Consider the following 26,386-nt stretch of genomic DNA (forward strand, 5'->3'; position numbering starts at 1 on the left):
GAAATGAATTTTTCTTCATCAGGCATATATGACGTAGTTCACTACGGAATGTCTTATTTCCTACCCAGATTTCCCTTGGGAAAATTCATTGAAAACTTATTTTATACATGGCCAAAGTGATTGGGTTTAAAAATGGATTTTTGTGTAGCTTTACAGGTGAAGTGTGTGCTTTTATTGAAGGGGGAAAAAAGTATATGTGTGTGTGTGTGGGGGGGGGGATTTATATGTTTGTGTCCTTATATAAATATATGAATTATCGCTTTATCTTACAGAAATTTTGGCAATGAGAACTATTATTCAAATTTAGTTAATATGTATGAATATAAATTTAGTGAACAAATTTTAGTAGACATTTTAATTTATGAGTTAAACAGCTATGAGTTTCGGCATGCCTTCTATATTGATTTGTTGTATCGTCTATGTTTTAGTTCTGCATAAATACTTTAGAATGTACTGAGAGATATCTAAGGTATATATTCTGGTGCGTTTGACTTTGAATTCAGTAATGTCTCCACCATGAGAAAAATGAGAAAAACATTGGCTCAGAAGATACTTCCAAATTCTGATTGTTGATTTTAATCAACATAGGTAAAGTAACCCACTGCAATTTAGCTATTTTCTTTAAAAATTCTTTTTAAATGACAAAGTGGTTCCACTTTCTCAATTTACATCATCAGTGTCTTATTTGGAAACATCTTAGCTATTTTTGTTTGATCAATCCTCAACTAGTAAACACCCATGAAATCCTAATGTAAATGTATAAACATCTCTCCCTTTGATTACATAAGTTTATTTATTAGACTTTGTTTTAGTGGATAACTGCTTGTGGAAGTCTCTGAATCTTTATTATTCTAAAGGCTTTTTCTTAGCCACAAGTACAGAGACATTACTGAGGGTGCACTGTTGAGTAATGCCTATTTTTTCTCTTCTTTTACTGTATAGATTCCTTGATTTTGCAATCTTTAGAGCCTAACTAGATTAACTCATTAAAATAGTGCCATTTTGCAGCTGGCCATATAGTTGTGAACAGAACACGTTCATACACGCCTCGATGCCTGTCGTGAGGAAGATCCAGTTGACCCCTCACATCCCTTTCTGTGCTGTGTACGGTTAGACCCTTAATATATATATATATATTTTTTTTTGCCAATGAGGTCAGAATGAAGAGCTATTCTCCTTAATGTTGAGTAAATGTCACTGAGAAGGATTCTTGTGGGCTGGCGTTCTTAGTCTTTGACATTCTTTATGACCAGAAACAGGATGAATGTTCACTGAAAAATTAAGGAACTCAGTCTTTCCAGATTTGAGCATTACTTGTTGACTCAGTAATGACGGGCTGGGGCAGGATCTTAGGAGACGATCTAAGGGATCTAAGGGGGCGGGGGGAGGTGGGAAATTGAGGCTCTGTGTTGGCGGCATGCCCAAGATCTCACTCTGAGCTGGCTGCAGAGCTGAGTCTGCAACTTGGACCTTCTGGGTGACTTTTCTGGAGCCTCTCTGGTAGTCATTCCAGCCTCTGTGATTTGCAGAGTGCAACAGCCCGTGTTTCCCCGACAGATAATTGCTTCCTTACCCCAAGTGCACCAAATTCAATACGTTTCTTTCCGCTGTCCCTTCAAAGAGCCTGAATAATTGGAAGGTGCCCTTTTAAAATAAAGTAGTCTGCTCTGCGGTACCCTGGGCTGTTTTATTGTGAGCATCTTCCAGCATCTGAGCATCTCTGTTCAGCCAGATGTCTTCAAAAACTGACCCTTAGGGACTCAAACCCGACGGGTACAGGAGGCCTTCTGTGAGCGCCCACCAGGTGTAACACACGTGCTCTTAACCGTAAGGGGGTCCCTCGAGTGATGGGATGGGGCGTTCCGGTATCCAGGGAATGGAAAGAATGAACCTACAAGCCGTGTAAGCAGGTGAAGGAGGCACGCAAGGGACAGGATGCTCCGGTGAGGATGTTAGCGCGGTGGGGGGTGAGGGATGGGATCTGGACCCTCTGATTAACAAGCCGATTCGCTTGGAAGGAAAGTCGGTTTTCCCCCAGTGGCTGTGTTCCATTTACACTCACCGGCCACGCTGATGTCTGTGCAGGAACAAATCAGAGCCCCGGCCAGGTGTGCCGGTTAAATGTGAGCAGTTTTACGTTCACCTGGGGGTGCCGGGGTCTCAGGTTTGCCAATCTAAACACATTCGGCTTCTTGGAATGTTTTTATCTACCTTGAGGGAGCTCGCGGAGCAGTCTGTGGGTTATAATTAGCACAGCCCACGTGCACTGAGATGGGGTCCTGCCCATAGCAGCGGTTTATGGTTCTTGGCTACCCTGTCCCGTAGGAGCTCATAGGCCTTTCCAGACGTTAGCTCATTAATTCTCCTAAGACCCAGTGCAAGTGAGATAGCGCGACCGTAGGTTCCCCCGAAGCCAGACTGCTTGCTTTCCATTCTAGACCTTCCAGGATTGTGGCCGGTGGGGGTGCCACGCTGGCGGTGGGTGGCGGGTGGAGAAGGGGGGGCTGGAGGTGGTTTTCGGACCCAGTTTTGGTGGTAGGTGGCGTTCTCTGCTGCTGCCTTGCCCTTTGGGACTCTGCAGGGCTTCCTCCGGGAAATTACGTTGGGGACAGTGGTGTTTGCTGCATTTCCTCCTCAGGGGACTGAACCCCACGGGGTGACTCTTACAAGTGAGGCAGCTCTCTAGGTCATTAACTTGGGGTGCACCTGCCGGAAGCCCGCATGGGAAGAGCAGGTGAGCACTTCGGGGTCAGAAGAAATGGGCGCCGGGCAGCAAGCATCCCACGAGATCTGCCCTCTCAGGGCTTTGCTTTCATAGCTGCCTGGGAACCCTGGGGGGTGGATGTCGTCATCCCTGAGTTCTCAGGTCAGAAATTCAAATTCCAGAGATGAATTCCCTTGGACCCGAGCCTAGGGCTGCGGTCCGAAGCCTGTGCAATCCCATATCGGGCAGATCGAAAGGGAGTTCTTGGGCATGGTAAAGCCTTCTTGCTACAGAACCCGGAGAACGGCCCTTCCCCCCTCCCCGCGTGGACACAAGGCTCGTCTTTCAAACAACCGTGCTTGGGCGTGAGGTGATGGGCGTGCGTGCCCCGTAGGTGTGAGGTCGCTCAGGCCAGCCAGGAAGGCTCCCCTGTCCGCGGCGCCGCACCTGCGGGCCGGTCCCCTCCCTCGCGGCCAGAGTCCGCCTGGGGTCCCGGCCTGTTGTGCGGGACATGCGGAGACCTCCTTGCTTGTAGTCGCAAACCTTCAGTGTTGCCGCAGCAGCTGCTGTCACGTGTGATCAAAACACTCCCTCCTCCTTAATCTAGATGATATATCCCCATTTTCACAGTCGTACAAAACTTTTTTTTTTTGAAGATTTTATTTACTTATTCATGAGAGACAGAGAGAAGCAGAGATGCAGGCAGAGGGAGAAGCAGGCTCCCTGCAGGGAGCCTGACGCGGAACTCGATCCCGGGACCCCGGGGTCATGCCCTGGGATGAAGGTGGCGCTAAACCGCTGAGCCCCCCGGGCTGCCTTAAACTCTTTTTTTTTTTTTTTTAAACCTGTCACTTTATGAATCGTAATATTCCATGCTACTTTTCAAATCCTTAAATAACTGACCCGTTTCGGGGATCAAGGGTAGCTGAGTCCTGGTTGGCCTGTCCACTGGGAGGCCTCTTTCCACCCCGACAGAAACAAACCTTGACTCTGATGCTGAGTCGTTCCTGGCCCGTCTCTGCCGATGGGGAGAGACCCCCCGGGATGTTAACTCTCAAAATGACCAGAGTGTTGAATTCCAGTCGCCCCTCCCATTCACGGAGATTTTTAGGATTAAAGTCTGGCTTCCTGGTTCACGGGCTTCCACCTGCTTTTAACTATTTGTTTTCAGGCCGTGTCCGGATCGCTCCGACTTTATCATCGTCCGACCATTGAATGGTCTTCGTGTTCCCCTGAGTTTGAACAAAAGGCAGTAACCTACTGGATGGGAATTGCCCGTAGTTGAGCCTATTTCTTCCCTAATCTGAGATTCTAACAGAAACCAACCTACCAGCCATCCCTTAAATATTCATGACAAGAAGCTACAGAGAAGGGTGGGGGGGACCTTCAAGATGTAGTGGCTTTAACAGTAGAATCAAGAACCGGGCAATCAGATGTATGCTGGGCCCACGTTCCCTGGGCTCTGGGGAGCCCCGCACAGCACCCCCGTGGCCCTCTGCCCCGCCCCCCCAGCCCGGACTGTCTTCTCCTTCGCAAACTGTGCCACATGAGCAGATTGTCCTCCACTTGCCCTCTAGGTTGGTAAATACTGAGGAACCGTCGTGCCCTTTGGCTTCTGTCCCAAGGCTCTCCCCGTTCTCTGTGTGTCAGCTGAGGCTCTCCGGTGACCCTGTGCCGCTGTGCCACCAGGAAGGACTGAGTGGGTGGAAACGGTCCGGGCAGGAGGGGCAGCCAGTGTCTCCGATGGCCTTCACCCCCCGCTGGCCACTGGCCCCCCGGGCCCGAGTGTCCCCTGCCGGCCGGCCAGGGCTGCATGGGGAGCACCTCGGCCCCTCCGGGGAGGCCGGCCCACCGCGGCGGCTGTGATCCGGGGCTGCTGCCCGGGAGCCGGGGCCACTCGAGCCGGGCCAGCCTGGACGGCAGGGCGCTGCACCCGAGCCTGGGCCTGGGGCCGCCGTCGGGCCACACTCTGGGCCCCCCTCCCGGCCCACCCGCCGCTCCTCCTGCGCGCTGGCTCCGCTGCCCGGGACGGACGGCCTGGCCAGCTCGCTTCCTGGCACTGGCCTGGCCGGGGCGCCGTCAGGGCCTGGGCACCCTGGTGCGTGGCCGCGGCCGGGGCTGGCCAGGGACGGGAGCCGGGGGAGCAAGGCCGGGATCACCGTGTGGGGGCTTGAACCCGGTAGGGGTTGTTGTGCAGGTGGTGCAAGGTGTGTGACACCAAACATAGCACTGTGGGCTTTTCCGGTGCACAGCTCCGCGGTGCTGCTGGCCGGTCCCGCGTCCCTCTGCGGCCACCCGCCCAGCCACAGCACCCACCGGCTGCCCCCCGGCGGCCTTAGCCAGCACCCGTGGGGAGGGCGCCCCAGGGCGTCGGCCCGTCTGCAGCTGCCTGAGGTCACTTAGCCTGCGTCCTCCAGTGTCGTCCGTGGGGGAGTCCCCGTCCGAGTGCCCCGGCGGTGCGCACGTGCCCGGTCTGTTGGCCGCTCAGCCGCCTGCTGCCACGTGGGTGCTCTGGGAACTCGGGTGTGCGCCCCTCTCTTCCGATCCCTGCTTATACCCCCGAGTGCAGTCGCGGGGTCATCAGGCGCTTCCGCGTTTTATTCTGAGGGTCCACTGGGGACCTCGCACCGACTCTGGGAGGCTTGGAGGCAGAGCTTACCCGGCCAGGCCGGGGCCCCGAGACCCAGCCTGGGTGGCCTGGGCGTGGGGGCAGGGGCCAGACGGCGAGGCCTCAGCAGTAGGGGACGAGGGTTGAGCTCGGGCTGTCCCCACGGGGAGGAGGGGATGGGGGGGGCGCGAGGGATGATGCCCATGTGACAGAGACGTGAACGGGCTCTGAGGGCAGGAAGCCAGAGGCTGGGGGAGGCCAAGGGTGAGAAAGTGGGTCTGCTGTGACTTTGTGGGATATAGGGAAAGTAGGAGGGCTTTGCCTTTGTTTTGTGGGTATTTTGGTCCAGGACGGCGGGAGGTAAAGGTTAGGACTTGTGTGGACGTTAAGCTTAGCCAAGTGGGAGAGGTGGTTGGTGGGCAGTCTCTTGACCATACGGGTCGCTAATCTGAGGGGGGATTCGGTGAGGAATCAAGGGACAGATGGTCAGGCCACTTGGTTGAGTTTCAGAGCAGTAGGGACGTTACCGCTGTACCTTCATTAAGCTTCTTGCAGATGTTTCCGATTCCTACCTTGGGGCCATAAATGTATAAATTTATCAAAATTTATAAAACTGGAAATTATGGCCAATCCATTGGTTGTAAAACTCAGGTTTCCTAAGGAGCCTTAATGAATTGAAAAGGATTTCGACCAGAATGTGAAGGTGTTGAGTTTGGCTTGTGTTTCACTCCTACGGTGAGTACGTGTGTTGCGTTTAACCATTAAAAGGTTTTTCGAAACTTCAAAAGTGGCTTGTTTTCTTGATTCTTACTGGACTGTGAGCTCCTGGACGGGGGTGGCTTGGGGAAGGGCAGGATTATTCGTAGCATGTCGCAAGCACTTAACACGATGCCAGAGACTAGCAGGATTCAATACTGTAAATGGTGGTTGAGCTGAATGGCACGGAAATTTAATCTAGCCACTGTCAGAGACGAGATCTGTGCTATTTTAAAAGTTCTAGGAAGGAAATTCCAGTTTTTCTTAGTCATTTGGCTCATTGTTTTAGGTACTAAACCGCGTCCTATAGACTTGGCCCCTCTTCCGCCTTTGTTCTGACACCAGGATTTGCAGAGATTTGTTTTTGTCCATGAAATCTTGCTACATCGGCCCAGTTTTGTTACTTAAATGTGTTTCTCATGTTATTCTTAAAAGCTTTAGTGATCTCTTTGGGAGTCGGTGGCTCAATTCTGCTTCCTGTCCTTTGTGGATAATATTATGTTTTCAGAGGAATGGATCAAAGTGTCTGCAGTCATTTTTTTGTTTGTTTTTTTTTGTTTTTTTGTTTTGTTTTTTTTTTTTTTTTGTTTTTTGCCTTCTGGTCAGACCCACCATGGCAGCTGCAAGAACGTGTATTATTGAAGGATTCTGTTGTCAGCCGTAAATCTGCGTACTTGTTTTCCCTTTGTATCTCTCTGAATGCCTACCATGAGCTGAGGCCGGGCACCCTGCCTTTGGGGAAATAAAGATAAATAAGCCGTGACTCCTGACACCAAAGAGCTGATTCTCCAGACAAGGGGCTGTCATGCGTACATGACCACCCTGCAGGGAGGTCAAGGGTGGCACCGGAGTCAGATACGAACAATTGCTATTACGTGGAGGGGATTCTCTGAAGATGTTGCCTCTGACGCAGACTGCTAATGACGTTATGGTAGATGGGTCTTCAGCATCCTCGCTTGCAGTTGACAAAGCAGTGGAGGTCCGCTTTCATGACGTTTTCCAGCAAGTGGTTTTTATGGCTTTGCTTTCGAAGTTCCCTCCACTTTGAAATTATGCTAATGACTTGATATTAATCCCTGTGAGTCACCATGACCTCAGCTCTGATTTGTGACTGTCCTTTCAAATTCTACAGTAAAACTGTTTCAACTTAAAAATATTCGTTGGTTCTCATCTGCGTTACCCCAAGAGCTTTGACTAATGCGGGAGACCCCTGGATGCTTTATGTTAGCTTGTGCTGCATCTTTTCTTAGTTGTTGTTCAGTTGTTAGTAAATCAGTTAATTATCAACTTGGAATAGCTTTTCACTGTTGCTTTTTGATATCGGATGGAGAAACTGTACCTTTCATAGGGATGTGCCCTCTGGTCTGGCTGTGTGCGGGGCTCTTGTCGTGGAGAGTGCTGGTCTTGGCTCCCAAGCACAGACGACATTAACATTGTACGTGGCTTGTAATTGAAGGTTAATGATGGGGATAGACTACTTATATGTAAATACGAGGCTGCAGGTGACCATTTTAATTTGGCTATAGGATGTTTGTGCTGCATTTTCTTTTGGATTCTGAGGAACTTTTGAAATGATGTTCCCAATATTTTAAGTCATATTTTTACACTGAGAAAGAGGCCAGTAAATGAATTGGTATCTATTGAAATACAGGTAGTCACTTTGGAAGTTTATGAGGTGAGAGTGGGTTGGGGAAAGAAGAGTTGGAGTCATATATTTTGTTTTTCTTAGATGGACAAACAGGTGAAAAGCTGGGGCAGGGGATCCCTGGGTGGCTCAGCGGTTTAGTGCTTGCCTTTGGCCCAGGGCGCGATGCTGGAGTCCTGGGATCGAGTTCCGCATCGGGCTCCCTGCATGGAGCCTGCTTCTCCCTTTGCCTGTATCTCTGCCTCTCTCTCTCTCTCTCTCTCTCATAAATAAATAAATAAATCTTAAAAAAAAAAAAACAACCGTTTAAAAAAAAAAAAAGGAAAAGCTGGGGCAGCCGTGGAACCATCATGCAGCAGCAGGTGGGCTGATGGCTGGGCTGGTAGATCAGCACCCTTCTATAGAGAGACTCTGCCTTCAGGCTCCTCTGTGGTTCCTCCAAAGGCTTCCCCAGTGATTATATTTTGTAGGTTGCTTTCACCAATGTTGGGAGAAAAAAGGTTAGGTTGTACATAATAATGAAGCCGTGACTGTGGCGTGATACCGTATGCTGGGTACTGTGCGCGGTGTTCGTGTCAGCTAGGGATCTTGGTTGTGTGCAACCGAGAATGACGTAGGGACTTACAGAATTGCAGAGAGGCTGGAAGGCCAGGGAAGGATTCAGGCTTGGAAGACAGGCAGGAAGCAAAGAAAGGCTGGAGGGCTGGGCAGGAGGATCCAGAGCAGAAGCCACGGCACAGGGACCTCCTGGTCTTCATGCTGCAGCTGTTGGGGCCGTGAGTGAGGAGTATTACCCCAGCTGTTCCCCAGCTTTCACCATCACCCAGGACTCCCAGTCCCAGGACGATGTGATTGGCTGTGCATGAGCTGTGTTCCCAGGGGTGGAGAGAGCAGATCTGTCTCCTGAATTCTGCAGTGGGAACTAGGTGCTACTTCTCCCTAGATGGCTTGTCATCCGGAGGTAACTGGGGACTCCCTAAAAGGGAGATTAAGTACAAATAGGAGTAGGACTGGGTACAGGATAGTGTCCCTTGAAAAAGAGAATGTCAGCAGTGGCTCTCCCCTTTGCCCAACATTCACCTACACCTTTCTTACCATCCTTACGCTTATGAAAATAAGACGCCCCAGCCAGCATGTTATGTACGGCTCTTCTCTGTATGGCTGAGAGCGTAGCTGAACCCTCTTCAGAGGCCCTATTTTTGGAGAAGATCTCCTTTGTCCACTGTCTTCCATGGCCGCATTTGAGATGAGCATTGGGGAACATTGCTTGGGCAGGGGCTGCAGTGCGTTAGCAGTGTGTTACTGTGGCTCTTAGGAGTTGGAGGTCTTGGGGTTCATTGTCTTAAGGGTTGAGTCTTTGATAAGTCCTATCAGCCAGCCTTCTGTGGCAGCAGAGGTTCCTTAAAAGTGTTTTTAGGATTTATTTGATTCCATGGACTAGTAGCCAAAATCAGAAATATTGCCAACTCCCAAGGTTTTGAACCTAGGACTTCTCTCCTGGCAGTGGCATCTAGCCTTGGATGATCCGCACAGTAGCTTAGGTCTTGGTTTGATAGAATCCACCTGGGAATAGTTAGGAGGTGTAAGAAGCAATAGTGTGGGTGATGCCTCTCTTGTGCTGCATCTTCATGGTGGGAGTGCTGTCCCTTCCTCAGGTCATAGAGGTGACCTACCTGGTGCTCAGGACGAGTCACATTTCCTGCCTCCAGCCAGAGTGACTCTGTTTAGCAGCACCATATATTCTCTGCTCTGGCTTTCAGACAGGCCAGTTTCACAGCAGGCCTATCTTTTTCTTGTAGATCATTAGGAAGTAGCCAAAATATAATCTAGCATCTGCATTTCTCTTGAATTCTGTAAAGTTGGAGGCACAAGGGCCAAGTTGTAAGGCATGAGCAGCCATGGTTGGAATCACTTGTTTGCTATCTCTGATATCCGAGCTGATGATCTTGCCGGTCCAAGATGGTAGGTCCTCATGCCCTCCACCCTGTGGCCTTAGCTCAGCCAATCCATGCTCCTTAGTGTGTCACTTCTGACATCCCACTTCCTCGTACCAGCTTCATCTAATAGGTAAGATGTTTTCTGTTGCAAATAATAGAAAATCCAGCTCCAGCAGCTTAGACAATATGGATAATTAATTGGCCTCCGTGTGTGTGTGTGTGTGTGTGTGTGTGTGTGTGTAGATTTAAGAGCTGTGGATCAGGTTTCAATTGCAATTTGATCTAGAGGCGTGTGATGTCATTAGGGCTCCTACACTAATTCTCAGTTTTGTTTCTTTGGGTTTTTTTGCCATGTGTTGCCATCCTCCTCAGACTACCCCCCTCCATGAAAGCAGACCATGGCCATGGCCATGGCAGTTCCACGTGTCACATCTGTAAATTGTGCCCCCAGAGATGGATAGAACCTTTGTCCTGATAGAGCAAACCAAAGCCTGAGGTTAGATGACCAGCCCTGAATCAGTTACAGTGGCTGGAAGATGGAAATGTGTCGGTTGGCTTAGGTAGATGATGTACTACGTTCCTGGCACTTGGGATACAGCTGACTTCCTTAGAAGAACATGGGTTTCCATGGGGTCTTGGGAAGGGTGAGGAGAGACATATGTGTCCAGTAAGATGTATCCTCGGTGCTTTACATCCGTGCTCATCAAACTCTCCCATGTGACTTCCTCTGATAGTTTATGGCAACCTTGAGTTAGTGATTCTGAACCAAACCGAGGCTGGATCCAGTAGTCACAGTAGGGCGATCAGTGCATTTGTAGGATGCGAGGAAGGTGCCTCCATGCCAATCTTCTCCGTGTCCATTTTTACCCAGCGAATGAGGGGAGGGGGGTGTCGCTGTTTTCCACTCCAAAGTTCTTAGGTGCTAAAAAAGACAAAAACGCAAGAATCCGGAAGTGGAACGAAACTGTGCTTGAGTAACTAAACGAATGTTGGTATCGCCTTTGTAGCTGACATACTTTATTGTCGTGTTCTGATTTGCAAAAGTTGTGTTTTCAGAATTTTTCACTTTTACCAATTCCCTGTAGCTCAGATTTTTTGTCCTCTCCGCCGCTTTGGGCTGTGAAGTTGGGATAGAAGTGTAAAAATTAGAACCCATACAAACCTGCCTGAAACTTGTATTTGAAATGGTGGTAAAGCAGGTTTAATTACAGAGAAAGATTGCTTAATTATTGTTACCTGCAGCAAAGTCCTTGTCTTTCCATAAATAGACTTTATATACAGCCCCCGGGGCAGAGAGTTCCCTTTCAGCCTCTGCTTAATTTAAATTGCTGGTTTGAGGTGGTTATTTTTGAAACCCTTCTCAGGTTGACTTCCCCCTTAATCCCTAAACCATCTTCCCTCATCTGCCAAATTATATGTAATGCATCGCAGCTAGAGTGCTTTTGGCATTTCATGAGTCTGAGAACTTGAGATTTGATTTAAATGTTAATTTATTGCAACAAAGGTTGGGCACTCACGTTCCTATTCCTGTGCACGTCTTTCTATGGACTTGGCGCGAGGCCAGAGGCTCTCCCCGGCTCCTGCTGCATCTCCCGGAGAGTGGCAGGTGCCCCCTCTCCCACCTATTTGTTTTAAAACAGAGTCTGGCCTCGTTCAAAATGCATGAAACCATTCTATTGTTGGGTTTTAGTAATACCCAGGATTATTTATTCTAGGTGTAGTGTGCATGAAATAAAAAAGTACATATTAACAGAAACGGTAACTCTGTTTTTTTCTTTTGAATGTTAAAATGCTTCCTTAGTGGGTTGTCTTTGTTTACGTGAGGCCTTTCCTTTCTGCTTCTTCTCATCTTTCTATTTTGGCTTTTCAGTGCACACTTAAAATTTTTTTTCTAATAGGGTCAGAAATAAAGGATGTGTTTGTGGATTCATATAAATCATAGTTATTTATAATAAAGAATTATATAATTCTCACCCCTTCCCCGTTCTCTCGAAAATTGCCCAAGTAAATATAATTTCCTTTGCCTCTAGGATACCTACTAGATGTTCTAGACTAGAATAGAAGACATTTATTTAAATTGTTATCCTACACGAGCAGACCAACCTTTGTGTAAGATGTAATATGCCTGGATGGCTCCTTGATGAGAAGAACTAAATGTACTTTTTCCTCAGTATTAGGGACATGAATATATATGAGTATTTACTGGTATCCTGAAGTAGTCTTTAGTATTAGTGTACTGAAGGTATACAAAATTGACTTCTGATTGGAAGCATTTAGAGGGAATGTCTCAGAAGAATGTGGATGTACATCCTGGTTATATTAGAAAAAGTACCATAAAGCACACCCTAATTTCCTATGTTCGTATATTCGAAGGAATTTTCGTAGTCTTGACAAGGATTGCATTTGAGGGCGTAGAGAGTTAACCTCCCACTTTGGGGCTGCACCTTTCACATCAGTGGTGAGGGTAGGATGCTGCCTTTGTAGTGTTTCCACCTGGTAGGCTTTCAGACAGCTGGAGGGAAACTGTAGTATTTCTGGTCTATTTATCGCATGTTCATTTGGTTTTGGCTGTTGTAGTGGTGTGTCTGTTGGGATGAGAATGAAGAACATTGAGGTGAGTCTTGGCAGGTTATATGGGCAACCTCTGATTTACAACTGGGTTGTGTTCCTTTATGAGTCAGTGTTGATGCCTGGAATGAAATTTCCCCCCAGAGGTGCAGTGTTAGAAGTGGTGACTGAGTTCTTTAACACAAAATATAATGCACTTTTAAGTAATCATGAGCAAAATTGCTTATGGCTCTGAGCTTCCTTTCTGTAAAATGGAGATAACGATACCGGTAACTACCTCATAGAGTTTTTGTGAAGATTAAATGAATGAATGCATGTAAAATTCTTGATAATGGTGTTTGATGTGTAGTAAGTACTCAAGTACTAATATCATTTTAAGACCATTATTTCCTGGGGAAATACATTCTTAATTTCATCATGGAGTACTGAGAAGCCATCTTACAGGAAGCAAGTCCATACAGGTTCAAATCTGACCTTGATATGCAAGGGCTGGTGGAAAGATATGGTTGGGTTCTCTTGCTAGAGTTTTGCAACCTCTGTCTGGGGAGAGAGGATGGTCTAAAAAGGCGTAAACTTCCACTTACAAAATAAAAAAGTCATGAGGATGAAAAATACAACGTAGGGAATATAGTCCGTAATACCACGACTTTATAATAAATAATACTGTAGGAACCTTGTGGTGGCCATTTCATGACGTATATACGTATTGAATCACTGTGTTGTACACCTGCAACTAATATAATACTGTATGTCAGCTCTACTTCACTTTAAAAAAAAGAAAAGAAAAGAAAACAGAGACTGTGGTTTCCCAGTGGCTCCTTCTGTAGGTGGACTTAGCCTGGAATGATGGACTGGGAGGGAGGTTTGAGCATCTGGGGCTTCTAGCGGCTTGACAGTGGCTGCGGCTGTGTCAGGGGCTTCTGATGGAGGTTGTGGGGAGGGGAGCGTACTGCTTTGGAGAGGCAGAGGAGTGCCATTGGAAACGCCTGCCATTGCACTTCTCCAGTGGTACTAGAAGCTCATCTGAAATAATTTTGCCCATTTAAATGTTCCCTTTTCCCCCTCTTTCCTATAGGAAGAGACAATGGCCAAAATGGAGGTGAAAACGTCACTTCTGGACAATATGATTGGGGTTGGAGATATGGTTCTCCTAGAGCCTCTCAATGAGGACACCTTCATCAACAACCTCAAGAAGCGCTTTGACCATAATGAAATATATGTGAGTATACCCCAAAGGCCACCCGTGGAGTTTAGACTTTAATGTTTTGTGGCAGAGAGCTGGCTTCTCTTCTCCAGACTCTTCTTTTTTCTATTTGTTTATCAGAGTCCAGAGCTATTTGCATATGCTCTCAGGAAGAGTTTTGTGTTAGCTCATTAGGCCCATGAGTAATACCGATTAGTCGAGTGAGTCTGTTTTTCACACGGTGTTTGTAGAGTGCCGACTGTGTGCAGAGCCTTGCCCGGGTGTTGGAGGCATTGTACAGCAAGGAGAATGCTGAGTTCCTATCCTGTGAGGAACAGGTATTCAGGAGGAGTTTTAAAATTAGGGGCATCGTCTTGGATGCCTTCATAAAATTAGAACTCATTGACTCAATGAGTAGCCCTTCCCTGTCCCCATATCTAACCTCCGAGAAGCTACTCGTTAAAATGCAAGGCAGTGACCTGTCAAAAGAGATATGAACCTTGTTGACATTTGTCCTCAGTAGAGACAGAAGTAGATTATCAGGTAAGAATATAGGTTTGCTCCCTGGAGATTTGGGACTAGTCCTGTCCCTCTACATGGAAGTATAGCGTCATACACAAAAATGAAAACATATAAAGATAAATGATATTGGGAGAATGTTTATGTTGTAAAAATTCTTTATAAAGGATTTCACATTGTTAGTCTAACTATGTATTCCTTAAATACATGTAAGGAGTAAAGAATACATTCATAAGCAGCTTTTTAGGAATTTGCGTAAAGCCCTGACGTTTGCATCTCTTCAGGTAGAGGTGTGTTGTTAACTAAACCAAGAAAATGGGGCGCTGATTCCCTGTCCCAGCTGCTGAGAAGGAAACTGGATGCGGTGGGCGGAAGTCACTTTACTAGATTCAGCCTCACTCCTGAGTGCTTCCCCCCACCTTTTTATGGCGTATCCGTGTTTGGAGATGAGTTGGATTATTGGGATAAGCTGCATATTTTTCTGTCTGTCAACATGGGAACAGTAGGAAGAAATATATTTATTTTTTTAAATTTAAATCCAGTTTGCCAACATATAGCATAACACCCAGTGCTCATCGTGTTCAGTGCCCCCCCTCAGTGCCCATCACCCAGTCACCCCATCCCCCCGCCCGTCGCCCCTTCCACTACCCCTTGTTTGTTTCCCGGAGTCAAGAGTCTCTCATGGTTTGTCTCCTTCTCTTAATTTTTCCCCCTCAGTTCCCCAGCGGGAGGAAATATAAATAAATAAATAGAGAGCTTTGTAACTGATGCAAGTATGATCAATTATTATTTTTGTGGAACAAATATATTTAAAAAAATGATAGGCAAATCTGTATTATTTTATACCATGTACAGTTTTCCTTTCCAGTTAGCCAATTATGTTTCAAGGATGACTTTGGATAATTAATTTCTTTTTTTAGAGGGGGGAGGCGCAGAGGGGGGAGGGGCAAGGGAGAGAATCTTTATTTTTTTTATAAATTTATTTTTAATTGGTGTTCAATTTGCCAACATATAGAATAACACCCAGTGCTCATCCCATCAAGTGCCCCCCTCAGTGCCTGTCACCCAGTCACCCCCACCCCCCACCCATCTCCCCTTCTACCCCCCCCCCCCAGTTCATTTCCCAGAGTTAGGAGTCTCTCACGTTCTGTCTCCCTTTCTGATATTGAGAGAGAGAATCTTAAGCAGGCTCCATGCCCCACATGGAGTCCAACAAGGGGCTCAGTCTCATGACCCTGAGATTATGACCTGAGCCAAAGTCAAGAAGTTGGACCCAGGATAATTAATTTCTTAAGGAAATGGTAGTTATCATCTGGAACTTGAACTTTTTATCTTTCTTGATTTGTGCTGCTGGAAAGTAGGGGAGGTTGACAGTCACTTGAGATATGTGGATACTGCTTTTGGAATATTAGTTTAATAACCAGATCCTCAGGTCAGAGATGTAGTTACATAAAATGTTGATTCAAATGGAAAAGGTATAAAATGCTGCTGCAGGGCAGGGAGGAGGTAGCGTCTGGTTTGGCAGTGAGGCCTGGTGTTACCTTCGCGCAGAGCAGAGCAGCTCGGCTTTCAGGTGGGAAAACTGTACGGCTCTGCAGCTCTCATTGAAAGTGTGGTCTGATATCAAATAAAAGACAGACTTTTAAACATTGGTCTTTGAGATGGAGATAGGAAGAATCAGTTCTATCGTAAGTAACGTTGCTGATCGTTTTTCTTTTTGGCTCTAAGAAGCACGGATCACTTTTCAAGGGATTGAAAATAGGCTGGAGAGCAGCACATTACATGCATTCACGTACCTGATTTTTTGTGCCCATTAAAATAAAACAATCCCCTTTCTAACAAAATGCCAAATGTTAATGTTCATGAGTCTCCAGCAGACGAAATGTCTGGGTTTCAGCCCTACATAATTTTATTTTCTCACCATTTGCGGAATGCTCTTTCTGGTATAACAAAAACAAAAGCATGAAATTGCTTTCTGCTTCCAGGTATTCATATCAATTAATGTTTTCCAAGGTACGTTAGGGCTCACATTTTCATGAGATGTGTGCCTTCATTTTGTAACTAAACGTACTTGCGACATACTGGAGGGTTGGGCATTCTCTACCTTAAGCAAAAAAAAAAAAAAAGAAAAGAAAATAAAAAGTTATATAGCGGTGTGTATAATATGATCCTTTTTTTAATGGGGATTTATGGATGTGCACGTGTGTTCGTATACTTGTGTGCACGTAGAGAAAGGCATGCTAACTTTAGGCACCACAGCACAGTGCAATGAGATATGGGGACAGGGAAGGGCTACTCTTTTAGATCTCTGTATTCTAGAACTCACTGAGTCAAGCATGTATTTTTTTTTAAAGATTTTATTTATTTATTTATTTATTTTTTAATTTTTTATTTTTATTTAATTTTTTTTTTATTTATGATAGTCACAGAGAGAGAGAGAGAGATGCAGAGACATAGGCAGAGGGAGAAGCAGGCTCCATGCACCGGAGCCGACGTGGGATTCGATCCCAGGTCTTCAGGATCGCGCCCTGGGCCAAAGGCAGGCGCCAAACCACTGCGCCACCCAGGGATCCCCAAAGATTTTATTTATTTATTCATGAGAGATACACAGAGAGAGGCAGAGACACAGGCAGAGGGAGAAGCAGGCTCCATGTAGGGAGCCTGATGTGGAACTCGATCCCGGGACCCCGGGATCATGCCCTGAGCCAAAGGCAGACACTTGACCACTGAGCCACTCAGGCATCCCGCATGTATTGTTTTTGGTAATTAAAAAAAAAATACCGTGCAATAAATTTGATTACTACACCTCCGCAACCCCCTATGTCCTGTATACCACCCTTGATAAATCTGCTCCTGGCTCTTCTTCTGGTAATATTCCTGCTTTGGTTTTGTTCATAGGTTGCTGCGGAATTATTTAGCCTGATGCCGGAGGCCATGCAGTTTTTTAGTACTTCACCTTGTTTTTAAATTCTTTCCCAGACAATGAAAGTGCAGGTTTTTTTGAAAATCTCTTGTAGTCTTAGAGTTTTATCCTGCAAAAGTGGGCGATAGTCTACGATGATCCATCACGTGAAAAAACTTAACAGTCATTTGTATGTCCAGAAGCCATGGTTGATAAGGGGACCAGTGAATGGAAGGACCTTGGCATGGACTTGTGAATCCTGGCTATCCCTAGAGACTTGGCAGTGTCCTTTGTGACGGACACTGCTCAGGGTCGGGGGCCCTCTTCTTCCATCCTGCCATCTATCCACTTGCCTCCATACCCTCAGGATCTGAAGAAATAGTCCCTGCCTTCACAGAGCCCTCACAAGGGGACTGGTTTGCCTCTAGATAATGAGTTATCAACTTTCCAGAGCATTCATAACCGTTAGTGATTTTCTGGATCTCTAGCCAGCTGACTTTGGAAGTAGAATTCCTTGTGATCCTGTCATAATAAACTGGAAGCTCTGGGTAGACCACTTGATTCATCGCATACCCCTGAACCACTGACTGTGGCCTGGGGACCAGAATGAACTGGGTGGCTTAAGAAACTGATGTCCAACTCCAGGATTGGGATAGGGTCAGTTTTCTTCCAGAGTAGATGGATTGTATGTAAGTAGGTGAATATCCAACCAGGTATATTGATTAACATGTTAGGAAAAGGAGAGAAAGAAGGAGAAATTAATGCTGATGAGGTCACTGCTGTAAACCCATCACATGCTGGGTAGGGAGTTTGTGATGAAGTGGCTTTGTGGATGTTGATACCTAGAGGGTGTGCCCCATGGGAAGCATTCATCATTTGAGGTGTAGGCTTCAGGAGCACCCAAAGGCATGCTTCTCGGACTTCCTTCTGAAGAACTTCTAATGGCAAGAAGAGTAACCAGGTGCTGCAGGGACTCTGGAAACATAGTTGAAGTCCATCCACTTCAGAGAAATTCTGTTGAAATATTTGCTTCCAAAGTAATACGGTTTTATTTCTGTTCTGCAATGCATATGGGTTTGTTTTTGTCGAATATGTTCCTTGCAACCTTTTGAGTAATAAGTATTTTTGGTACTGACAAGTACATTTAGTTTGTTTCCTATCTGAATTGTCAGATAATGGATCACCCAGATATGGAGGGCTGAATCAGTTTAATTTTAAGATCTTAAGCTAAACCAGTTGTGAGTGAGACTGCTTTGAAAGTCTAGTAAAGACTCTCTTAATTTTTAGCAGTTAGTACTAGGATTGGGACCCCTGTAAGGATAGAATCAGATGCTTTTATGAGAGATACTCAAGTGCACGAGGAATATCCCATTTTGCTTTGAGGTGGATTAACTCACCGAAGCCCTGAGTTGGTTCGTCATCCTATTTGTGGCCAGGTAGAGAGTCTCTAAACCCGGGGCAGTTCCAGACGATGTGATCTTTGCAGGAAGAGCTGTTCGGTTGAACATGGAGGAGGATCAGGTGAGAGTAGATAGAGGGAATGTTGACCTGATGGGGTGACATGGAGGGTCAGAGACTCTGTTTGCTTTTATTCCTCCCTCTTGGCGGTGGTTCCGGCTGGGACAAGTTGCAGGACGTGCTTTTCAGTCTAGCAGTGTGTGTGGGGTCAGTGTTGGGAAATGGTTGGTTGTGACACGACTGAGCCCTGCTCTTCTGTATTCATTCCGCCTTTGTCAGACCTTCTTCCGGCCTCCCCACCCCACCCCTGGGCCAGACGAATGGTGGCAGGATTGCATGTGGATCGTACTGCAGGAGACCCACCCAGACGGGATTCTGTTTTTAGGGTGACTGGTCAGGACTGTGGTTCTGTTCGGGAACAGGAAAGCTGCAATTTGGGCAAGAGCAAGGCCCAGGGCAGATTTGGAAACTAAAGAACCGAGGTGTCTGTTTTCTGACAAGAAGTATTTTTGGTGCTGACAAGTCGATTTAGTTTGTTTTCTATCTGAATTGTTAGGTTGGGGATCATCCACATAGAGAGGGCCGAATTAGTCCAATTTTAGGATCTTAAGTTAAACTAATTGTAGATATGAAAGCGACTGCTTTGAAAGTCTAGTAAAAATTGTCTTAATTTTTAGCAGTTAGTACTAGAATTAGGATCCCCATAAGGAGGGAATCAGATGCTTTTATCAAAGTTATGCAACTATAAGTGCACAATCTGTTTGGTTTAAAATAGTGCAAAGCAAATGAATAATACTAGCTAACATTTATATACTTACTTAAAGTTTCAAAAACACTTTCCATTATATAATAACTCATGGGTATAGATACATTCCTGGGAATTTGGCATCGATGACATATTAGTCTTCTATTGCTGCATAACAGATTTACCCCAAACTTTGCAACTTGTAATAACATACTTTTTTTTTTATCTCCTTATTTCTCTGTGGATCAGGTGTTTGGACATGGCTTACCTGGGTCCTCTGCCAAGGGTTTTACCAAGCTGTCATTGGGGGTTCGGCTAGGTCTCCAGACTCATGGGAGGCTTGGTCTTTTTCCAAGTTCATGGGGATGTTGGCCAAGAGCAGGGCTGGTGTTCAGACATCCGGTTTAGTGTCATTCCTGCTACCCGGACAGTCTCCTATCTTTTTTTCTTTTTAAAATTTGCTTTAAAAAGTCTTTTTTTTTTTTTTCAAACTACAAAGGTAACAAATGCTTTTGGAAAAAATCAGATGGCCCAGGCACGCATAACCTGAAAATGTGATTTTCTCAGCCCAGTACCCAGTCTCATTTTTAGAAGTAATAGTAGTTAAGAGAGTGAAAGAAAATAACATGATCATTTTCCAGATTATGTTAGCTTCATGAACAGTTCAGATTTTTTTTTTTTCAGTTCAGATTTTTTTCTGGAGTTGGAAGTAGGAAGAGGATGAGTCTTTATCCAGAAAATCCAAAATGCATAAATGTTTTAGTGAAGAAAAAGAACCATGTTTACTGTCACTGCCCATCCCAGCTAGACCAAGTAGGGGAAGGAGAGGGATTCCCTGACCTGGTGACACGAAACACCTAGACTTGGTAGTGTACTAGTGATTCACCACGAGCAGACTCTGCCTCTTGGGCTCACTGAGAAGGTGGACCTTTCAAGAGACGTGAGGAATACATAGTGTTTGTTTCCCAGAGTGTAGCTTCGGTGTTTGGAGCCGAGACCTCGTCAGAAGGCTGGATAAAGCTGGTGAAAAGCAATCGCAAGGCTGAAGAGAAATGTTGTGTCTAATTTCTGAGCATAATCTCTCTTGGACAGTTTTAATAACATTTTTCCAAATAATCATTTTTGGTGATAACTCCCCAGTTTCAACCTGCCTAGGCGCTATTAAAACCTTTGGTGATTGGAAAATTTTCTTCCTCTTAGACCTTGGAAAATGGGCAATCTCTATCTGTTATTTACCAAGCTTAGAGAGTGGGCTCGTCATGCAGGCACTGTGCAGTACTTGAAACGTTCGTATAATACTTAGAATATATTAATTTAAATGTTCTGGGCAGAGCCATATTCGAAGTTTGATTTGGAGGAAATTAAGGCCTGACCTCAGATCTGCAGTGGTGTCATCTTTGGATGGCAATTTAGTGGTTACTGGTCCTGGCTCTGCCACTTACTGTCTGTGAGACCTAAGGCAAGTGCTCTAACTCCTTAGACATCATTTATTAATAAAATGATAAATGGTAACAACTAACATTTATTAAGCCTGATTGGTACCGTGTGCTATTCTAAGCTTTACATATATTTGTTCATTTAATTTTTACTAAAGTCCTACACATTGTAGGTTTTTAAATTATCTTCATTTTACTATAAGGAAGCTGAGGCTCAGAAAGACTAAGTAAGTTGTCCAGGGTCACAGGGCAAGTACGTGATAAAGCTGGGATTCACACCCAGGAAGCCCGGCTCCAGAGTTCATGCTCTTAATACTAGTCCTGTTGACTGTACACAGTTGCTATGAGCACTCAGTGATAGCACTGACATGCAAGTATTCACTGTCTGCAGTGTGCTCTTCCAAATAATTAAGTGTGCTATTGAGGAATTACAGCTTTGGAACCAGGCAGCCTCAGCAATCCGGACACATAATTGAAATGATAATCAGCATTCCTGCCACATGTTGAGTTAGCAGTCAACAGTGCAGTGCCATGAACTAGGGTGACTAGTGTGGGGGGTGTGTGTTCAGTTCTAAAGGCTTAGGCACTCACTAGTCAAAGAAAAGCAATCGTGAGTGTTGGGATGATGTTTCCCCCTCTGGAAGGTGGGAGAAGATCTTGGGAGGAGATTGTTTTTCATCATGTTCAGTGGATGGAGGAGATGGACAGCTGTATGTAGTCTTTCACCTTTATGAGCACGAAGTAGAGGAGAAGCTAATCAGCACAGGGGACATGTGGCCGGTCACGTGACCAATTCAGCCCCTCCCTGCCCCCCCCCCCCCCATCTATTTCTGCTGTTATATCTATAGCACAGATCTGTATTAATGGCGATCCTAATTTCTGCAGAGAGGCTATTTTGATTCCATGTTTTGGGGTTGGGGGATGGAGGCTGAAATGCAATGTGACACAGGCCTTTGGCACATAGACCTAAGGTTGGCCACTCACAACCACTGCTACCATTATGAGTAGTTGAGAGTCAGTTTTCTCATCCACACAATGGGTTTCGTGATGCTTATCTTGTTGAGTCGTGATGGAGGTTAAGGGGCCTCTTAGCTTGGTACCTGCCTGGCACATAGTAGGCGTGGAGTACCTGGCAGGTGCTATGACCATCTGAAAAACTTGGTAACCCAAAATGACTTTTCTTCAAGGTTTCGGGCCCTGAGATTTCCTTGTAATTACCATTTTTCTCTTTCTGTCCTCCCCCAACTCTTTCTTTTCCTCCCTGCCTCCTACTCTCTTCCCCCTCCTTTTCCCTACCTCCCTTCCTCTTTGCTATTCATCAAACAGATTTCTTTTTTGTTGGATTTACCACCCCAATTAGCCATAAATACTATTTTCAGCTAGTAGTACACCTATAACACAGGCCCACTCTGTACCTTAGTTAAGAGAGTTTTATTAGGTCTGGAGAACAATGCATATTTGGAAATACTTGTCTCATTATAGTTTATCTCAACAAAGATAATATAGTATTATGTTACAGTGCTCTAAAATAAAGGCCGCCCGAGGTGATATTTTTAGCCAGTATTTTAGCGTGGCATAGGACTCATATATAGTTCTTTAATTTATAGTCTGAAATGACTGGCAGCACAGGAATAAAGAATTATAATATGATGGTAGTTTAGTCAGGCCTTGGACCATGTCTGACCAGCTTGCTGGCCTCCCTTGGTAGCCATGGTTTCTGTGACTCCTGGCCTATGTGGGCTCCCGATCTAAGGTCAATGACTTATGGCACGGCAGAGATATGAACAGGGCTCATTTCTTCCCTCACACTTTGAATCGAGAAATATGGAAAAAATAAAATATCCATGAAAGCAGATGCTGGTAGTCATGACGTTGTAAGGCCAGGATGGGCCACGTTGCAAGGCAGAAACTATGAATTAGCATCTTTGACATAGAACAGCTATGGAGTAGAAAGTGAGAAAACCAGTTAGTAGGAGGCTCAGAAGAAGCAGAAACGTGAGCAGGGGATGGGCACATTGGTAGTGGCACTGGACAGGAAGCCTTCCCCAACTTGTGTTGGCCTTGGTGTAATGCCACCTTGCACCCATGCTCACTCTTGGGTCCCAGCTTTTCTCGTAGCTTGGTGATAGGTTTTGCTGAGGGGTTCTTGAGCAGTTAGTACAGTAAAACTCAGTACTTGATGTAACTTCACAGCATCTTTGTGCTGAGCAGCTGAAAGAGTCTGACCAAATCTCTGTCTTAATGTCATAGACTTTGGTGTAGAGTTTGGCATGAAACTATCTCCACCTCTAATGGTGAAACCTTGGGCAAGTTTTTAAGACTTTTGAATGCCTTCAGTTTCTTCCTCTGTGAAAATAGGCTATTATTAGTATGAGTTATATAAAGCTTCCACGTGTATCACAAATATGTTCTTAGACTGGGTATGTGAGGTACGAGGTACACACATGAATGAGGCTGTGTTGGCCAGAAGACCCAGATAGTAGGTGGGCTACACTGGTTATTGACCTTACATTTATAATTTTTTCACTCAGGCAGTTTTTCACAATTTTGAACTGTATCTAAAAAAAAAATAAAAAAATAAAAAAAAATAAAAAAAGCAAAGTGTTTGCTAGACCAAACCGTGATATTAAGAAAACAAGTAAGACAAACGTCCTCTTTGAGGGAATCTGGGAAATCTTACAAATGTCTAATTAAAAGCGCTGTGGCACATAAGGTCTTGATGTCTTGTGATCCGATTCCCAGGATCTGAGACCCAAGAAGAGGGTAAATTCCTCCTCACGAAGTGCATAGTGTGTTGTCATTTCTGAAGAAATGACAAGACATCAGCTTGTCTTGTATAATTACTTTCTCGGGATCCTGGGCTTTTAATGTTAGTTTTGTTAAGATGTGCCTCATGTGCTCATCTGAGAACTCTTCAAGTCCCTGTATACAAAGACCATTCTGTAAGACTTGGGCACTGCAGGACTCCTTTATGAGTTTTGCTGACGTATTAGTGAGGTCATAGGCTTTCGAGTCCTGACTTGGCTGTTTACAAGGACCAGCTGCTGGCAGCAGGGCCAAGCTGTGGGTTTCTGTTATCATGAGAGGTCGTATTATAGGCCACTCGCCGTGTGTCAGGTGCTGTGTTTCGTGCTTTAACGCAGAATCTCATTGAATCCTCAGAATGAGACCAGGAAGGAAACCGTGTCCTCCTCCTTGGCCTGATGAGCAAACAGGGGTTTGGAGAGGTTAAGTGTATTACCCAGGGTCACACAAAACTGAAAAACTTAGCCAGATAGCTTGGAACCAAGGTTTACACAGTATTTCAAATGCATTAGAAGCATGAAATTCTGGATGACATAGAATCTGAGTGAAGAGCTACAGAGCACTTAAGTCAGCCTGTCTCAGCATCTAACCGCCTCACCCCATGCACAGACTTTTTTTTTTCTTGAAGTTTTATTTATTAGAGAGAGTGAGCATGAGCGAGTATGTGAGTGTGTGCACGGGGGCAGAGGAGAACCCCTAGCCCACTCCCCACTCTGTGGGGCCTCGCGCGGGGCTCCGTCTCACGACCCTGAGATTGTGACTTGAGGTGGAACCAAGAGTCAGACGCTTAACCAACTGAGTCACCACGTGTCCCTTTTTTTCTTTAATATTTTATTTATTTATTCATGAGAGACAGAGAGAGAGAGAGAGAGGCAGAGACACAGGCAGAGGGAGAAGCAGGCTCCATGCAGGGAGCCCGACGTGGGACTCGATCCAGGGTCTCCAGGATCACACCCTGGGCTGCAGGCGGCGCTAAACTCCCGGGGGGGGGGGGGGGGGGAGAGTACACACGCCGACTCTGCTGAGCTGAGCTGCTCTCAGGCTGGATGGCCTCAGTCTCCTCACCCCGACATTTGAGGCTCCCTGCAGCTGATCCTGGTCTTGTTTTGTGGGCTCTTACTCACGGGCTGTCTTCGCTCTAGGCAAAGCGTCTCATTCCCGTCTTTGAAATAGAGGTGGGCGGGCCTTTGTGCCCCGTCTTCCTTTTTAGGACCATATCTCATTGTCTCTGTGGACCTCGTGCTGTTCCTGTGTCCCTGCGTCATGGACACTTGGGCAGCTTCCGCCCTTCGCTGTGGGGAACGATGCTGCGCTGAACCTGGGCATGCCCATGACCCTTCTGAGTCTCGGCCGTTCGTACTTAAAACGTTGTCGGGGGGAGACGCCGGGTGGCTCAGTCTGTTAAGCGTCTCTGCCTCTGGCTTGGGTCATGATCCAGGGTCCTGGGATCAAGCCCTGCATTGGGTCCCCTGCGCAGCAGGGAGCCTGCTACTTACTCCTCTTCCTCTGCTGCTCCCCCTGCGTGTGCTCTCTCTCTCTGTGTGTGTGTGTGTGTGTCAAATAAATAAATAAAATCTTGAGGGGAAGGGAGAAGAAATGTGTGGGAAATATCAGAAAGGGAGACAGAACATGAAGACTCCTGACTCTGGGAAACGAACTAGGGGGGCTGGAGGGGGAGGTGGGCGGGTGGTGTGGGTGACTGGGTGGCGGGCACCGAGGGGGCACTTGATGGGATGAGCACTTGGGTATTATTCTGTATGTTGGCAAATTGAACACCAATAAAAAATAAATTTATTATTAAAAAAATAAAATCTTGAAAAAAAATGTTTTTTGAAGGATCCAAGTGTCTTAGTCAAATCTAAAAACAAAAGAGGAGTGCAGTGCAGCGTTGCCCAGCCCCCGAGTTGTCTCGTCTGGCGCCCTCTCCGGGAGCGCCTTATTCTGCGGCCACGCCCGCCTCCCGGCCGCCAGCTCCTCCGACTTCCCGGTGCTGGTGTCGCCTTCCCGGTGTCCCCGGCCGTGCCCTCCTGGAGGCCCAGAGCCCGCCCGCCCAGGCAGTGAGAGCACTAACCACTCATCTAACTGGGGATCCCTGGAACCTGACTTCACCTGTTGGTGGCCGCTGGCTCCGCGGTCATACGTTGTGGGTCGTCGCGTCCCCTAGCCCGGGCCGCTGGCAGCACAGGCGCCGGGCCCACCGCGGGGGCCCAATGGCCCAATGAAGGCACCTGGTACCGCGCCGCTTGCTTCCTCCGTGGCCGGGCGTGAGGTTGTCACGGCCAGGTTTCCCCTGGGCCCGAGCTGCCCTCGTGGGGGCTGCTGTCACGGCAGGTGGAAGCGGCCTGGAGCAACGCGCCCGGGAGCCCGGGGTTTGGACGCGTTCTCTGCGTTCCCTGGTCCTTCCTTGGGGCCGTTTTAGGCTCCACGGTCCGCTTCGGTAAGACGCTCCATTAAACCTCGCCCTCGCCTTGGCGCTCTCCTGGCAGGTTCTCTGACGCCGAAGGGTGATTATTACACAGCGTCCCGCGCTTCCTCACGACGGAGGCACACGCTTTGTGCGCTGGGACAAACACTAAAAATCAAATCCTCTCCATTGCCGTGAACAGTGTCCCCTGTAACGAGATCGTTTCCTCCTCTGCCTGTTGTGTCTATCCCTGGTGGCATCAGGGTCTCAGCACTCCCGTCCAGGGAGGCTCGTGCCCACGCGGGGGCCCTCCAGCGTACGGAGGTGACGGTGCCCTGGGGAGGCATCGGGCGACACGGGTTTCTATGATCAGGCATTCTGCTTGGCCACTGTCCCCTGAGCTTCGCGAGCGATTGTGTGCTCTGATGCAAAGACAGTGGACCCTTGGCTCCTCGTCTTGGCTCCTCCTCCTGTAATGTGGCCGCACCGCTTACTGTGCTCCATGCTACGGACATTAAGACGGAGAAGTCACGTCCGTCTCATGGAGATTGAGGAGAAGCTTATTAAAAAGGTGTTTCAGTGCATCATATGTTATGCCAGCACTTTTCTCTCTCTCTCTCTCTTTTTTTTTTTTTTTTTTAGATTTTATTGAAAATAAAAAAGTGCGAGAGTGAGCACAGATGGGGGGTAGGGGCAGAGGGAGAGGGAGAAGGAGA

At 46.7% G+C, this 26,386-nt stretch overlaps 1 protein-coding gene across 6 annotated transcripts in view; it reads left to right on the forward strand.

Annotated features, from left to right (window-relative positions):
• Window positions 1–26,386, forward strand: part of MYO1B (myosin IB) — a 174,274-nt gene that overhangs the window by 17,525 nt on the left and 130,363 nt on the right. For all 6 annotated transcript variants that reach the window (XM_041737750.1, XM_041737752.1, XM_041737751.1 and 3 more), the window contains one exon: window positions 13,294–13,437. In XM_041737750.1, coding sequence (XP_041593684.1) covers window positions 13,303–13,437 — 135 coding nt within the window. In that variant the 5' untranslated portion in view covers window positions 13,294–13,302. The remainder of the gene's footprint in view (window positions 1–13,293; window positions 13,438–26,386) is intronic.

This window comes from Vulpes lagopus, chromosome 22 (assembly GCF_018345385.1).
Source record: "Vulpes lagopus strain Blue_001 chromosome 22, ASM1834538v1, whole genome shotgun sequence".
NCBI lineage: Eukaryota > Metazoa > Chordata > Mammalia > Carnivora > Canidae > Vulpes > Vulpes lagopus.